The sequence below is a fragment of the Vicia villosa genome, linkage group LG1, assembly GCF_029867415.1.
Source record: "Vicia villosa cultivar HV-30 ecotype Madison, WI linkage group LG1, Vvil1.0, whole genome shotgun sequence".
NCBI lineage: Eukaryota > Viridiplantae > Streptophyta > Magnoliopsida > Fabales > Fabaceae > Vicia > Vicia villosa.
The window spans coordinates 85515953-85534090 of record NC_081180.1 but is presented as its reverse complement, the minus strand read 5'-3'; the positions used below and the strand labels follow the sequence as shown (position 1 = coordinate 85534090).

Sequence of the window (18138 nt, the reverse complement as noted above, 5' to 3'; positions counted from 1 at the left end):
AATTGTTTTTATCTGGCTTAGAAATTTCCTCCATGGCATCTTGTCCAGACACAGTATCTTCACTACCATTTGGTCGCTGATTCGCATTGTTGCTACCTGAGCATTGCTGTTCTGCTTTTTCGCTCTTGTGGGTAGGTGGAGAATCATCAGTTGAATGGCTCCCTTCGACTGCTATATTAGGAATGATAGTCGCAAGAGGCTGAGCATTTTCGATCACTGGTGAAAGCACATGAGATTTGCCTACATGGAATGGTTAGAACATGTTATGATAAGGAAAGTTTAAAAAAAAAACCCCTTCGCTGTAAAAAGAATATGCATTTACCTTGGAGGTTGTCAAGATCAAGATTAAGAGTGAAGGATTTGAGGTCAGAAGTGGCTGTGCCAACATCATCCTATAATCATAAGGTAAAGCATTAAACTTTATGATTTTAAGTGAAAAATTTATAAAGATGATTAGGTTGAGAAATCCAAATACCTTAGTTGGGATGTTATCTGGGCTCGAATTATGGCTTTCGACAACGAAAACGGAGCTACCACCTTTCAAAGGTGATTCTTCAGAAGATGCCTTGTCACCTGGTGAAGTAAGCTTCGAGGACCCAGATCCCTTTTCTTTTCCCGAAGGAGTGGCGGCCTTCTGCCTTTTCTTTTGGGCTTGCCTGGTTCGAGGTGGAGATTTGTCATCATCATCCGAGACAACTACTGGAGAGTTTTTTCGCTTCGAATGTGTTGGAGACTTCGAACTCTGAAAGTGTAAATCAGGTAAGATAAGTATGATTCATGCAACATGCAAATGAAAGACAAAGTGTGTACATACCGTAGGTTTCTTGTCAGCAGTGATAGAGTCACTCTCACTGGGTTTGTTGCTCTGCGAAACTTCAGAAGCTTTCTGCGCAGGGAGTTGTTTGATCTTTTTCTTTCGAGCAACAGCTGCAGTTGGAACTGGAATTAGTATTTCAGCGGAAAAGAAACGTTAGTCAAAAAATTTGTCTAAACCCAAACCTTCAGGTATTGGAGTCAAGACACGAACATGTTCAAGATCTATATGGAGATGTCCTTTGAAAGTATCCAGGGTATGCTTAGTCGGGACCACTCGTTCAGCGTGTTTTTTAGTGCTTTCTTGAAGAATTTTAAAAACGTTCCCACACACGAACCAGTCTGGGAAAGGAGGGCTTAAAGCCACACCAAAATCAGCGCTTGGCAGTGGAGGGAATTTTGGAGGATTAAGTTTGAAAGCCATTTCATAACGTAGTTCCGGTCGAACAGACGAGGGCAGTTTCAACTTATCCAATTTGGCAGAAAACTTTTCGCGCAAAGTGACTGCAGCTTCACGAACGGTCCGACTAAGATCATCAGGCTTGTAAATGGTTTCAAAGAACTTTTGAAAGGCTTGTATTTCTTTAATATGAGTCGAAGTACCTTTGTGAAACTTTTCCTACACATCAGCAAAAGCTTCAGTTAGTTCGCGAGTAAGGCTCTCAGCGTCAAAGATTTGCGTGGTGTAATAGTCCGTCCACCATTGTTGAAAATCCGGAGTAGAGTAAAATGCGGGATTGAAAGGAATAGGTGAAAGATTGGTCACACCAGCATATCTGGCCATTTTTGATTCACATTCTTCTTCAGTCAGATATAAAGTGTGTAAACACATGTGGTTCCTTTTCTCGTACAAACATTTGGGTCTTATTTGAACCAATCCAAACCGCCTTGATACCAGATTTGGTTGATAGCAGAGTAGAGCGTATTGGCTTTTGGAGGGACGAAGGCGGTGATAAAATAATTGTGGGGTAAGAAAAGCTCCCCAGATAGTCATAGATTCAGTCTCCTGGTCTTGAGATGTTGGAGGAAATTTTCGAGTGAACCATTCGGGACCCACTGTCCTGTTTACAAACGGAGCCATCGAAGGGCTGAATTGATCACATCGAGCAAACATCATGGCATATGCTATAAAGTGCTCGCGAATTTTACCAGTCTCTTCTTTTGGTGTTAGCGAAGCCAACCTGGTTCCTTCTACAGTTCGATGTTTAATGTCTGGATCTTCTTCGTTCACAACACCTCGAAATGGGATTTGAGCTTCAAAAGTAGCATTGAGCCACAGTTGCAACAACCAGAAGGGACCAGCGAAAAGCAAAGAACCTGTTTTATAATTCTTTACAAGGTCTGTTGCTTCCCCTAGATTCTCATAGAGAGACCCTAGAATTAACTAGCTCAGGTTTAGTTTTGTTCCAGCATGGAGTTGATTAGCCATACAGAGATATCTTTTTGCCACTTGTATGGACCTAGAACAAAAAACGCACCTCGAGAGCCATAAGGCTAAGAAGGCAATATGTTCTTCGTCTGAGACTACCTCATTATTCTCGTCATGATACTGTTGAATGAATGCAGTATACGTAACAATTGCTTTATTGAAGTTAATGGTATCGGTATCCATGACGTTGGGGTCGAAGGGTTCTCCGGTTGGTCGAAGACCCGTAATGGCAGCTATGTCGAAAAGCGTAGGGGTGATCATTCCACATGGGAGATGGAAAGTGTTGTGGGAAGCATCCCAGAAGTAAACTGACGCAACTAACATAGTTTGGTTATATTCTAAACCAGTCTTGGACAATTGGATTAAATCATAAATGCCCAGTTCTTGCCAGAAAGAAGCTTTGTGTTTCTCTACTCTTGCCAACCAGGCATAGTATAGTTCAGGATCTTTTGCTAAGGGAATTGACCTAAAAACCTTCACGAAATTGGTTACATAGTTTAACCTGATTTTCTCTAGGGTTGAAGGGTTTACGGTCGAAGCATTTTCCGTATCATCAGGTTTTGTTGAAATAGGACGGCCATTTTCATCTATTTTGTTCATACTAACTAACGGCCTAGTCTTATAATAAGCCGGAAAGAATTTATCCAGAGAAGAGTTAATTTCTCCTGGTAAAGGACCCATGAAAGCATGAGTTTTCCCAGGAAGTTCAAAAGGGATGATTACCTGAGAAGCGTAAATGGCGCGCACTTCCGCAGAATTTGGGTCTGGTATGCACTCTTGATTCCCCATCTGTGTAGATTGTTGAAGTTTCAAAGCTGGTTGAAGAACATTTGAAGATGACGCCATGAGTAAGTTTGATTTTCTGGAATGGGTTTGAATATAATCAGAAGTGTTCTTTTCTGTGGAGGAATAAGGAAATGAGAGGTGAAAGTTATATGAAGGTTAGGGTTTTTAATATTTAAAGGTTTAACGGAAACCCTTTCAAATCTTTTGGGTAAAAACCAAGAGACACGCGGCAGGCATTGATTTAATCCAACGGCGGTCGAATAAATTAGCTTTACTCCTAGTATGTAGGAGTAATGATCAAGAAGTAAGGTAAAAAACGTGGGAATGTAAGTTATGAGCAAACATCTTTGAAAATGACAAGACGTTTTGGAAACAGGGTCATCAATGATTATGACGTCAGTCAGCAATCTTGGAATTTTCAAAGATAAGTAAGGGACGAAATCTTATGACGACAAGAAACGCCTATTTCTCTTGTTTTTCGAAACAGGCATTTATTGGGGGCAATTTGTTAGCTGAAGATTTCGTTTTGCAAACATGGTCCTTCGAAGGATATAAAATTCGAAGAAAGGATGGTTGCTGATGACCATCTTTGAAGATAAAATGGCTCCTGATGGCCATGCTTCGAGAATGAAGATTTCTAAGTTATAACGAAGATAGTGAATGCTGAAGCTAGTAGGAGTATATGTCTTCGAAGACTTAGACAGATTTCGTGAAATATGTTAAGTATTGACACTTAGCGTGTTTTTTAGTGTTTTAATGTTAAATACACTGCCACGCGTCGAAGAAGGACTTAGGCGGGAGGATTTGAAATTCGAAGACGGTTTCATAACTGTCTAAAGACAGATGGCATTCCTGAAGTTCTTATGAGAAACGTGGCATTAGATTAGCGTAGGACCGTTAAGGTCGAAACTAGTATAAATAAGGGTCTTAATATTAGGATTCCGTGTGTTCATTTTCTACAAATCACTCACATATTACTCAAGTATCAAGTGTTAAAGAGAAAGAGTTCGCTGAGAAATGTACGTATGACACCACCATTTTAATACATGTGTATTTTCCCTTTATTTTCAAGTATCTTTCAATTTTATTGCATTTCATTTACTTCTTGCCATTTACGTTTCTGTGCTCATTATTTTCATGTCATTTATTTTTGAAGTATTTAACATTTCTGCACTTTAAGATTTCTGCATTTTTACAGTTTCGTCTCATATTTTATCTTGACTTACCTTTCGCTGAAATTATACTCACGTGTATAACGAAGTGATTGTTAATTTTATTTGTTTCGTTCGAAGTAATTCTTATTGACAAGATAAATCATAGATTGGTTCGAATGACCATCAATAACAATCTTTTTGACTATGTCCTAGGATCAATCTAGTCGATCCTGCGAGTGACCAAATCATATTTATTATAGTTTGGAAGACTAGCGGTTGTTTACCGGAAATCACCGTAAACAACGACACACTTCTAAATTTTTACACTTGTAAATACCTCATATATGACACAAATATATATAATAGTACACCAATTAACATTAAAATTTAAATTTCATACTCTATAAAAAATTTCCTAGAAAAAAACTCAAAAATAAAACAAATAAAATAGCTGAGTATGTAGTTAAAGACTTAAAGTACTAATATCTTCTTAATTGGCTAATACGTAAAGCAAAAAAAAAACATAAAACATATATGCTAATGGCTTCAATCATCAAAAATTCCAGTGAAATTATCACCACAATTATCATCACTATCGAACTCTACCCCAGATGGATTAACTTCTTCATCATTAACCATTGTTGGATTGCTTCAAGTTCCACTTCCACAAAACTCAACATTGTCATCCCACCACTGCACAACTTTAATAACAACAACATCAGCTTACACAATATTGTTAACAATAACATCACTTTGCTCAACAGTAACTGTAGTTTGCACACAATTTCTTCATCAGGATCTTTAGTAATCTATTCATCATCTGAATGAATATCTTAAAATGAAAGAACAACACTCTTTATTTTTTCTTTTTTACTTTTCAACTTCAAATTGCATATTGCATAAACCAAATTATTTATCTTTTTCATACTAGGTGTGATATATATATATATATATATATATATATATATATATATATATATATATATATATATATATATATATATATATATATATATATATATATATATATATATATATATAGAGAGAGAATTTCTAATTCTTGTACAAACAAAACAAAATAAGAGTTTTTAAAGAATAAAGATATAATCTCTTGGGAAATTTGGACCTTTATTGGTTTAATAAAACAAAATTAAAATTCTTATAGACTCGTAAACTAATGATAGACTCGCGAGTCTATACGAGTTTGTGCGAGTCTATCCGAGTCTATCAAAAAAAGATTCTATGTGCGAGTCTACTCGTTTACACTTAAAATTAGGGATGTCTCTCAAAATTAAGGATGTAAATGGACGTCCATGAGGACGAATAGTATAATATTCGTGTCCGCCCTGTTGGATAAATATGATATCCATATCCGTCAGATATCCGCTAAACGGGTAATCTGCGAATTTTAAGGTATCCATGAATATTTATAGATATTTATGGATAACACTATTTTTACAAAATTATATTTTGAAAAAATTATTTTCAACTTCTTTTAAAGACACAAAACGTTATTATCATATAACATTATACAAATCTATCTTATTTCAACAACAAAATTTCATCACATTAATTTCCTTCATTTTCACCAAAACATAATATCCATACATTTCATTTTTAACAACAAAAAAAGAATGATATTGTGATTGTGAGATATGGTGGAAGAGCAGACGACAGAGGAGTAGAAATGATGACACTGGTTGGACGGGAAAAGAGCGATATTGTTTGGTTGGACGATAAAATTGTTAAAGTGAAATACGGAGTATACAAGAAGCTTAAATATAAAATGGCCAATAAAATTTATGTGTAATATAGACGTTTTCTTCAAATGGATACCATATCAAAATGGTTAATAAACCCCCACAACTCGGACGCATTTGTTGTAGTGAAAGGAAAGGATCGTAAAATCCTTAACTTCTGATACCATATCAGAATTGTATTTTATATATAATGATGTGTATCTCATGAGATCACACTGAATGTATATTTATAATCATATGGGTTGCACACAATAAAGTAATGTAATCAATACAATTGATACAATATTAATACTAATCAATTTTAATTCATTATAATATATTCTTAACAGGTTTGATCAAACACAACAAGGCTATCTTCTGTATGTTTAACAAGCTACATCTTAACTAGAATTTGTACTAGCTAATTACGAGTCTCAAGAAATTATAATTTGGTTGAATTACACGGATGATAAAGTAATGTATCCCACCCTTATGAACCATCTTGTTTTATAATTGAAATCTATCGAGGGTATGGTTCAGTAATTGAAACTTGGTTTATCGATTCATCAAATCTTGTTGCAGCAGCATCAGCAACCAGTGGCTCCATATCTGGTAGCTTCTTAGGTCCACTTCCCATAAAATATGCAGGTTTGGAAGGTATCGAGAGAGTGAGAGAATAACTATTAAGCATGTGTGCAACAGTTGCCATGGTTGGTCTGTCAACTATATTTTCTTGAATACAGAGTAAACCAATATGAATGCATCTCATTATTTCATTTTGTGAAATGTTGTTTAAAGATGGATCTATAATATTAGTTGCGTTCCCCTCTATCCAGCTTCTCCATGCCTAAAAGAATTTGCAAAAGGACAATTAACAGAGTTAAGGTCAGATGATATTCTAATCTATACCATTAATAATAAGATTAAATATGTTTTTAGTTCCTATAAAAATTTTCTTTAATGAATGTTCTTTATAAAATTGTTATGCACCTAGTTCCAGTCACTACTGTCAAACCAATGTGTACTTTAGAATGATTATTTTCAAGACATATTCATAATATTTTAAAAAGTTCCTGAAAAAAAAAAAGAAACTCAAAATTTAATTTCTAAGTTGAGATTTTCATTACTTTTATCATTATTTTTTGAAATTTTAAAAATTCATATTTAATTCTTCTCGTTTTAAAAAAATCTAAAACTTGGTAAATAAATATTTTACAGTATTCTAAAAATATATATAAAAAATTATTCTAAAATTTAAAAATTAAAGAGTAATTAAACAGTTTTTAAAATTTTAGAAAATAGCAGCAGGGACTGAAATTGCATGCATAAAAATTTTAGAATGACCATTCATTGAAAGAAAATTTTATAGGGACTAAAAATACAGGGTCGCATATTTATAGGGACTAAAAACGTATTAACCCTTAATAATAAGGTATAAATCATAGTAAGAAAGGTGTAACTTACATAGCTCAATAGATATTCCATATTCTCCCCATGACAAATGCTTGCACTATTTTTATGACCAGTTATAATTTCAAGAACTAATATTCCAAAACTAAATACATCTGATTTTACTGAAAATTCTCCATACATCACATACTCTGGTGCCATATATCCACTGCATGTCAATATAAACAATCTTAGTAATAAATATTTTTATATTTCAAGTTATTTTTTCCACTAATACAGTTGCTACATATTGTCAATGGTATTATTGGCTAAGATCTAGGTGTGCTCTATGCTATTTGCCTTTTAAAAGGTATGACTCTTATAACTTTATAAATTATAATAATAAAATCAAACATCTAACTTTTTGAATAAATTGTTAAGACATATGCCTAATTAAGTATGGAAGACAAATTAACATTTTACCTTTAGTTGATTGGGATTAAGCTCTTAAGAAAACCAACAATCTTAAGAAAAAAAAAAAGGAGAACTTACTAGGTTCCAACAATTCTATTCGTACTTCCTTGAGTTTCACCTTTAATACACAATCTTGCCAATCCAAAATCAGATATCTTAGGATTCATATCATCGTCTAAAAGAATATTGCTTGCTTTAAGATCACGATGTATAATGCGTAGGCGGGAATCTTCATGAAGATAAAGAAGACCTCGTGCAATACCTTTTATGATATTGTAGCGCTTTTCCCAATTCAACTGTGTTTTCCTTGTTGAATCTACATATATAAATAATTAAATCATATATGATTTCAAAACTATATTTAGTTGTTAGTATTTGCCAAAGCAAGACTCCCGATGAAAAATTAATTTGAATAGTTTAAAAACAGTTCCTATACTATGCTAATGTATAATAAAGTTGATATTAAAACCTACCAAATATGAAGAAATCAAGACTTTTATTTGCAACATATTCATAAATTAGTAGCCTTTCTCTTCCTTCTAATGTAAAACCCTGTAACCTAACTAAGTTTCGATGCTGAAGCTTTGCTACTAATAGTACTTCATTTTTAAATTCTTCGTCTCCTTGGGCAGAATTTGTTGACAACCTTTTAACTGCAACCATGTGTCCAGTAGGCAATTTTCCCTGAAAATTTTTACTTTTAGCTAGGTATGATGAATTATATTTCTTTTATCGTAATGTTTTATAAAAATGGGATACTCTTATAAATAAATAAATAAATAATTTTCTTACCAGATAAACCACTCCAAATCCACCTTGTCCAAGTTTATTAGAATTAGAGAAGCCATTTGTAGCAAGTAGTATGAAATTAAAGCTAAATCTCAATGACTCAACATTTGTCATTGCTTCTTCATCTCCATCATCATATTTTCCAATGTAAGCTGTACATAATAACATATATGAACAAGTTTATTAGTTTCCATGTGTGATAGTTACTATCTATAAATGTAATAGAAATATAGAAGATTGAGAAAGAGATATATTTTCCTAATGTAAAGCTACATTTCTTGATTTGATAGAGTAATACATGCTTTTTTTTTATAACCACATATCCTCTGCACGCAAGTTAGACTAATCTCTTGAGTGGATGAGAACACAAAAACTCTATTTTAAAAGATGAATAATTTATTTGTATGATTTTGGATTGAACTCTAGTCTTGACAAAGTTAGCTTTTTGGTTTGACAGAGATTATGCATTCTATCGAAGTCTGATCACATGTTGATGTCGAAGTCCAACATGTTGTAGTCGAAGTATACTCAAGTGATGATGCATTTCGTTTGAGAAATAATCGAACGTGGAGAAGTCCAAGTGCCGAAGGTTTTGACTGAGGATAATGCTGTTGATATGATCACAAAAACATTGCCAACTTGCAAATTTTTTCAGTGTATCTAGTTGATAAACTGCATGAAGAAAGCTAGTTTGTTCCATAGAGTTTGTTCTAAGGTGGAGATTTGTGAGATTGATCGAGCTCTAGTTTCGACAAGGGTAGCTTCTTGGTTCGACAGAGATTAAGAATACTTTCAAAGTCTGATCACATGCTGATGTCGAAGTCCTACATGTTGTAGTTGAAGTACGCTTAAGCATGTAGTAGTTGAAATGGTATGTTTGTTAGCATATCGGATTGAGCCTGTTTGTTTAGCCCAATTATTTAAGTTAGCAGCTTGTAGCTTAGGTTAGCTTAGTAGTCTATAAATAAAAATGTTTTCTTAAATTGTTGAGAGAGGTTGGTTGTTGTTATTCTCTTGTAATCTTTAAATCCTTATTGAATAAGTGAATAGTAAAAATGATATATGGCCTCTTTGTTTTAACTTTAAAAACATGGATTTTTTTAATTGTATTTTAAAAAATAGATTTTTCAAAACCGTTTTTCAAAATATTGTAAGTTTTTTAATATTCGTTTTTTTTTAAATGAAACACAAATTTTGACATCCTATAACATAAACATACATTATTGAAGACCAAAACTTAGTAAAAATCGTAATTTTTTCAAAAAATTGTATTTCAAAAATGATTTTTATGAAAATCTATTTGAAATAGCTTCGAAATTAAGTAATTTTTTGAAATTTTGATATCCAAATTTTTTCTCATAAATAGATGAAATACCTAAAATCACATTTTAAGAATAACTATTTAAACAAAATTTTCATTTGAAGTTTTTATAAAAAGTTTCTTTGTAAAAATTTTTCACAAAATTATGTAACACTATAAAAATCATTTTTAATCAAAGCTAAAACAAACCAGCCCATAATCAATTCTAATTTTCTTCTCTCTCTTAAAATCTAATAGAGTTTTTTGTGTTTATTCATGAAACTCAAATTTTTGCCATATTTTTGTTTTGTTCTTGACGGCACTCCGCTTTGAGATATTAATATATTTAGTTAGAGTCTATTTGTTATAGATTATACGGTAAAATTTTTTTTTTTTCAAAATTCAATTGTATAATTTCATGATATTTCAAAATTTATATAAATATTAGCGTTATGGTAAAATGATAAGTTTTTCTAATAGGGGATGAAACTCGTTTTATTTATTGTAAGTAAACACAAATCAGCTTCCACTTCATATACAAGTCTAAGAAATCATTTTTAAAACGTATTTTAACATTAATAAAAGACAATTATTCATAAAATTATTTATTTCTTAAACTATCCAGCATCCACTTTATTAGACTAAAAAATATAATTTTTATCTCGTATAGAAAATGTAGTATTTTTAGAATCTATTGATATGGAATTGATGGTGTGTTATCTTACAAATTTTAAAAGTTGAGTCAAATTTGAATATTGCAAATAATATCAATTTGCAATTTTTAAGAATAAAAAAAAAACTAATGTGCAGTTTTTGAAAATTTTAATAGACTAATTGGTAAATTTTATAAAAATATTAAATATTTGCTAAAATTAATTAAAAAAATGTATGGACGAACTTGCAATATTTAAAAGTTAAATTCTACTTATGATATGGAATTGATGGTGTGGGTCGAAATTAGCTTTGTTGTAGAGAAAACAAGCGTTATGGCCATAAATATGATAACAAACTTATATTTTTTAAAGAGAACAATTTTAATATCTATCAAAAAAATTGAATAGTGTTCATTCAATCAATCATAATATTTTATTTAATTTAATATATTTAATTATTAACAAATTATTATAATTTGGTTCTAAGATATTTTATATTGAAGGTAATTTTACTCAATTTAGATAAGAAATAACTTCTTTTTTTTTTTGTTGACGTGAGATAAGAATTAACCTTTAAAAAAACAGAAGATCAATTTTGAACGATTTCAAATGTTAATTCAATCAAAGTTCACTTCACATCATTAAAAAATGGTGAACAATCCATAACAAATACATTTTATGTAAACGTATTGGTATTTAATTAAAACTCATATAATCTAAAAATTTATTTAAAAAGATTGCACCAAATACAAGTTAAACATACCTTCAAAATTTTGCTTTGGCTTTCTGAGTCTTAAATAAATGCAAATAAAAATAAGTACCAAAACCACGGTAACACCCGGCACTACGGTGGCGATGATGATTCGGGTTTTACTGTGTTCTCCTGCACAAATTAATTTAAATCATCAAAGTTACATTCAATAACTAAATAATAGAAATATATTTGAGGAAAGAAGTAAAGTGTTCGAGTTTTACCTAAAGAAGTGTTATTGGTGGTTGGTAGTGAGTCTAACACAATGGTTGAATTGTAGAAGAGATAAGGTTCATATCTTAGACGACAGTTTGATCTAAATATATTTCCTCGCATTTTGCCATTACAACAGTAAGGAATTTTTGAAATTGCTTCTTCCAAACAATGATCGCATTGTTGCGATGGCAGATCAGGCACACACTGCACAAAACCGTATATACTTTCATTTTTCACGGGATCAATCCTATTACCTGCGTCATATTTACGACGAGTGTCGCCTGATGCAGCTTTGTCTTTAAGTTTTCTCATCAACTTACTCAGTGCGTCGCTGTATGCATCCACATCAGTTGAATTCCTTTCGAATTCAAAGTCTAAATATATTGTTAGGTCAGTATCTACTATCCCAAATATTGAGCGATCTGAGTACCACAAAGTTAGTTCATCGGCCCACACAATTGCCTCCTTTTGATTTGGACACTGTTCTTTGAGATAGGCAAAGGAATTATTTATGTCTGTAAGACACTGATTTGGCTCAATATCTCCACGACACAATCCAATGGCGTATGCTTTGTCTGGATCTTGGCCATATGAGAAATTGTAGAAACCATAGTTAATTTCTGTATGAGAAGAGAAAGTAGATAAAAGGGTTTTAAGGTTGTTGTCGTAGGTGCTGTTGGCTGTGTAGTTGCCTCTGTCGTTATCACATGATACCGGATCTCCAGCTTTGGCTTGGGATATAGTTATAAAAAACACATAACAAAAAAAGGAAAAGGAAAGCAGAGGCATTGCAAAAAAAAATAAAAAATCTTTGAAATATCAAAATGAAGAGTAAAGGGATGAATGGAGTATTATGAAATGTAAGGTTGTGGTGGGTGTTAGACTCTTAAGTTGACTGACCATAAACTTGTACGCCTATTAGTCAAGAGCCAAAAAACCTTGAGGTTGTGATTTTTTTTGTTTTTCGTCTTTTTGACAGCATGATAATGTTGACTTCTTCAAACGTTAAAATCAGGAGATGCCTTTACAATTTAGTGTGGTGTATGAACCATTTGAACACGGCAACAAGCCAACAATACGTGGTGTATCACCAATGTTTTAAACAGGAATTGAGATTATCTGGGAATGAATTAAAGGTAACATCGTAGAAACCCGTTATTACAACTAATTTATACACTATTAAAAATACTCAATTTTCCTGCAGACTTGCGGATTTTAGTTAAATTTCCGTAGGAAATGCGTTACTTACGGATTTTAGTAACTTTTATTGTTTGAAAACATAGAAATAAAATGTTAAAACAGAAATAAAATGTTAAAACTTACATCCTATGGGATTTGAACCCAAGAGTGCACTTTTTAATGCTAAGAAGCAAACCATTAAGCTAGCTGTTTTAATTTGTTAACACTAGCATTGAAATTCTTTTTATAAATGGATTATTCTAAGTCTGAATTTTTATAAGTTTGAATTTTTTTCTAATTGAACTTTTAAAGTTTTTGATTTTTATATATTGATAATTCTTTTATAAATTAAATTTTTCTAACACTTTCTAGTTTTTAATAAATATTTTTAATTAAAGTTTTTATTTAATTTTCTAATTAACTTTTTTAAATGTAATAAACAAAAATGTTAAGATATATACTGAATGTTAACATTTATTTAACATATAAAATAAAAAAATTTAATATATATTTTACATAAATATATAAATATACTGAACGTTAACATTTAGTTAACATAAAAAATTTAACATATATATAAAACAAAATAAATGTTGTTAACATTAACATAAAAAAATTTAACATATATATAAAACAAAAAAAATGTTAACATTTATGCTAGGAGTCCTTAAAATATTATAAATTAACTATTAATATATAAAGTATATTTTAGTATAACTAATATAAAAAGTTAGTATACCTAATATAAATTAATATTGCTCAATTTTTTATAGGGAATGCTCAGTTTTTTAGAAATTTATAAATTTGAGATGTTAATATATTATATAAAAAAATAAAACGTTAATATTTGTTAGGGATTTATTAATTATTGCTCAGTTTTATAATTGAAAAATAGAATTAATTTTATAATTATTGCATCATCTATATTTATTTTATTTAGTTAATATATACAATAAATAAAATAATTTTTAAAAATTCAGTTATATATAAAAATTAATTGTGTTAAATTAATTGTGTTATAAATCATTTTTATGTACATTGTTATAAATCATTTTTATAAATCATTCTAATATATATTATATAAAACATACAAAATTATAAATTAATATGTATATTGTATAAACAAACAAAATTATAAATATGTACAGTTTTTTTAAAAAAATTATCAGTTTATATGTACAGTTTTTTTTACAAAAATTATTCATTTTATATGTACAATTTTAATATAAATATATTTTATATAAAAGTATATATATTAATAGTTTATAAAAATATTTGTAATTAATATGTACAGTTTTTTATTCAGTTAAAACGTTAATAAATAAAGTAAATAAAAAGCATATAGTTTCTGTTATAAAACTAACTAAAACAATAGAGAGATCAAAGAGAGATAGAGAAGAAAGAGAGAAAGCAATATTGTATTATCTTCTTCTAAAAGTACCATTTACATTACAATATGATCCATATTTATAGTACATGACCAATAACAACCATTAACTCAAGGAATACACAAAGGTTAAGAACTTAAATTATAGGAGTTAAGGAATATAGAAAGATTGGGGAAAATGAACATCCACATCTATTTACTATTATTCATAACACTCCCCCTTGGATGTTCATTGAGGATATGCCTCGTTAAAACCTTACTAGAGAAAACCCAGTGGGAAAAATTCTAGTGAAGGAAAAAGAGTACAATATCCTTTAAATGTGAATTGCCTCGTTAAAAACCTTACCAGGAAAACCCAGTGGGACAAAACCATGGTGAAGGGAAAAAGAGTGCAAAACATATGTATTTCTCCCCCTCATGCAGACATTTACATGTGAGACGATATTATTTGTAGTAGTTGCTTAAAATTTCTTCTTGGAAGTGACTTCATGGAGTGCTAATAGTTATGCAGGATTTGATGAAGTTGTTGCCATGAGTTGTTCCATAGATCGCCATGAAATGGTTGTACCATCACATCTAAACAAATAACCTCTTTCAGATCTACCCTTGTGAGAATCTGACAAGTAACCAACATCTCTAAGATAACGAAGTATATATTTGACTCCGTGCAAATGTCTTCATGTAGGCGAATAATTGTATCTTCATAATAGATCGACCACAAACGATATATCGAGACATGTATAATTAGCAAGATACATTAGTGCTCCAGTTGCACTTAAGATATGGTACTTAAGGACCAAACAATTTTTGTAATCATTTTCTTGAGGCCTGAAAGGATCTTTCTCTACATCTAATGATCTAACAACCATTAGAGTAGACAATAGATGATATTTGTCCATATAGAATCATTTCAACACTTTCCTATATAGCCTTCTTGATGTACAAATATTCTTTTGTCCAAATGCTCAATTTGCAAACCTAGACATATTTTGTCTTTTCTAGGTCCTTCATCTCAAACTCTTTATTTAAGCAATTTATAGCTTTTGGAAGCTCTTCAAGAGTTCCAATAATACTTATGTCATCCACATAGACAACTATTATTACAAATACTTTTCCACATCATTTTATGAAAATACAAGGAAAAATTGAGTTATTAGTATATTCATCATTTAATAAATATTCACTAAGGCGATTATACTACATGCATCCAGATTCTTTCAGCCCATAGAGAGACTTGTTCAATTTGATGTAGTAGTTTTCTCGAGATCCACAATTACGTGCCTCTGGTATATTGAACCCTTCAGGGAGTTTCACGTAAATATCACTATTAAGTGAACCATATAAAAAAGATGTCATAACATTCACCATGTTCAAATTAAGCCCTTCATGTGCTACAAGGCTAATTAAATATCAAAATTCGATTGAATCCACTACAGGTGGATATGTTTTATCAAAATCAATCTTAGGTCTTTGTGAAAATCATTGAGCAATAAATCAAACTTTATATCATTCTTATTTTTCTTTTTCATAAAAACTCGTTTATATCCAATTAGTTTCACACCTTGAAGTGTTCGGACTACAGGTCCAAAAGTGAGTCACTTGTAAAGTGAGTTTAATTCTTTTTTAATTGAATATATTCATTTTGGCCAATTCTCACTTAGTCTACAATCTTTAATAGACTTTGACTCATGATCCTCGTTATCATTGATCACCTTTTGCGCTATATTGTATACAAAGACATTGTCAATATTGACTTTATTTGGTTATCTCAATTTCGATTCCATTCCATTTCATCCATGACATAATTTATCGAGATCTCTTTATTTCATATTTCAAGTACTTGATTTGTTCTTCTGGAACTGAAAATTAAATTAGGTCACAATGCTCTTAGCATTTTCATATCCTCACTTGGGTCATCTTTAGTTTCTTTTCTTAGTAGAGGACTTTTAACATTGGAACCGACTTTCATACCACGCTTCAGGCGCAGCAACAACTCTGTTGCAATATTATATTATCCAATAGGAGAATCCACTTTGAGTGGAGTATTATCAGCTGATAATTTATTTCATATACTTTGCAAATGAATTATATTTTGAACTTCTGGTTCATATTGATTTGTACGAGGATCAAGACAACAATTTATTTTAAATTGTTCATTTGAACTTCTTGTTCATGATTTTAGCTGTTCATTTGAACTTCTTGTTCATGATTTCAGCTACTTATTCCCTCCCCCTAATATTGGGAAAATTAATTTACCAAGTGATAATCAGCCTACTGGGCTGCAATCAAGTATTTAATTATTTTCTCAAATTATATCCTCAAAATTGAGATTCATATTAATTATATTTTTCCAATATTCTTTCATGACTCATCTTAATGTATTATATTGGAGCAATTGGAATATACACAACACATCCAAATGTTCACTTAGATGAGAAATATTAGAATAAATTAGGGAGGACTAAGATATAGTATCTTGTTGGCTTAATGCGAATAAATATCTTAATATCATACTTTGGGTGTTTCAAATATATAATTTAGAATTGATGATCTTATAAGTATCAACCATATAATTAACTTTAGACGTCTAAAGAATGGATCTTCGGGTCCATTTTCTTTTTATGAACATATATTACATGATATTCAATATCAATTTTAATAATATATGTGATACTTATAAAGGAATTTCTAAAAAAAATCAGAAAACAAGATCTTAGTCTAATTAGTTGAGAAAATGATCTCACATACTTCTAGTTGTGAGTAGAGACATATGCATGATCTTTTAGTCGATGCAACAATTAATGTCATAAAAACTCAATTTCTCAAATTTTTATTTTCCTTTAGAAACACACAAAAATTTACTGGATTGAAGAAACTTCTGGTTCTTCAATACAAATTATTCGCATCATATTATATCCGAGATGACCCAACCGGTTTTACCAACGACACATTTAAGTGTAATTTGTAAACTACTGGTTTACAATGACATGTGCGTCAATTGTACTAATATAAGTGTAGTACAAACCCGAGAAAAAAGACGGTAGCTTTTCTACTACACATTTTATATCCAAATTGTGTTGTGTAATACAAAGATATTCGATACCTCCAATATAATTCAAAACCAATATAATAGTATCTCATTATTAAACACTTTAATCAAACACATTCATATGAACATATTATCATATAATTATCAAACAATTACCCCTTATAAAATTAAACATATTTAATCATACAATATTATATCACTAAAATTATATCGTCATATAATTAATTTGACTTACTATCCTTCAGCGATGCTTGATAAGTTCTTCAGGAACTATATAAATAATTTGTTATAAACAATAATCTAAAAAATAAATAAAATATATAACCATCCTTCTGGGATGCGTTAAAATTATTTGTGTCATTTTTCTGGAATGACAATCTTTTAATGAACATATTACAAATTATGAATTTTTAGATCGATACAACAATATTTTTTTTTATGAAATCCTTCTGGGATTCAATAATATTATAGATGCGACCTTTTAAAGGTGATTGAACGTTGAATTCTTCTGGAATTCATCAATTATTGATAAACACAATACTCGATTAAACTCAATCTTTGAACAATAATTTGGAGATAGTTTAATAATAATCTTTTGTTCTACAAATATCACATCACAAACTATTTCCATAAACAACGGTCAAGAAAAATTATTCTTTGTGCAATCCTTCAGGGATGCTTGAATATTAAATTAACACTTTGATGTGTTAAAATTCAATTCCGGACTAACATATAGAAATGCTTTAATGTTAAATTCTTCCGGAATTTAACAAGAATGACCAAAGAAATCTAATATTATTGTACAAGGTAAATAAATTTCTCTACAAAATATATAAAAAATAAACATATTTATATGAAGAAAAAAAAATAATAACAAAATCATGAATTATATTATATTGGTTCAAATATATTAAGATTAGAAAAATAACATAGAACCTGGCTATATCATTACTCGCGTTGTAGAGTATCGTGCTGATAACGTGTTATAAAACTAACTAAAACAATAGAGAGATCAAAGAGAGATAGAGAA

At 30.5% G+C, this 18138-nt stretch overlaps 1 protein-coding gene across 1 annotated transcript; it reads right to left on the bottom strand.

Annotated features, from left to right (window-relative positions):
* Positions 1-6364: 6364 nt before the first annotated feature.
* On the bottom strand, positions 6365-12297 carry LOC131611319 (cysteine-rich receptor-like protein kinase 44). Its single transcript, XM_058883370.1, has 7 exons — positions 11502-12297; positions 11290-11409; positions 8577-8725; positions 8258-8468; positions 7863-8100; positions 7386-7539; positions 6365-6768 (listed from the first exon to the last, which is right to left on the bottom strand). Exons 1-7 carry the CDS (start codon positions 12280-12282, stop codon positions 6442-6444), a joined length of 1980 nt encoding a protein of 659 aa, XP_058739353.1. The 5' UTR covers positions 12283-12297; the 3' UTR covers positions 6365-6441.
* Positions 12298-18138: the final 5841 nt, after the last annotated feature.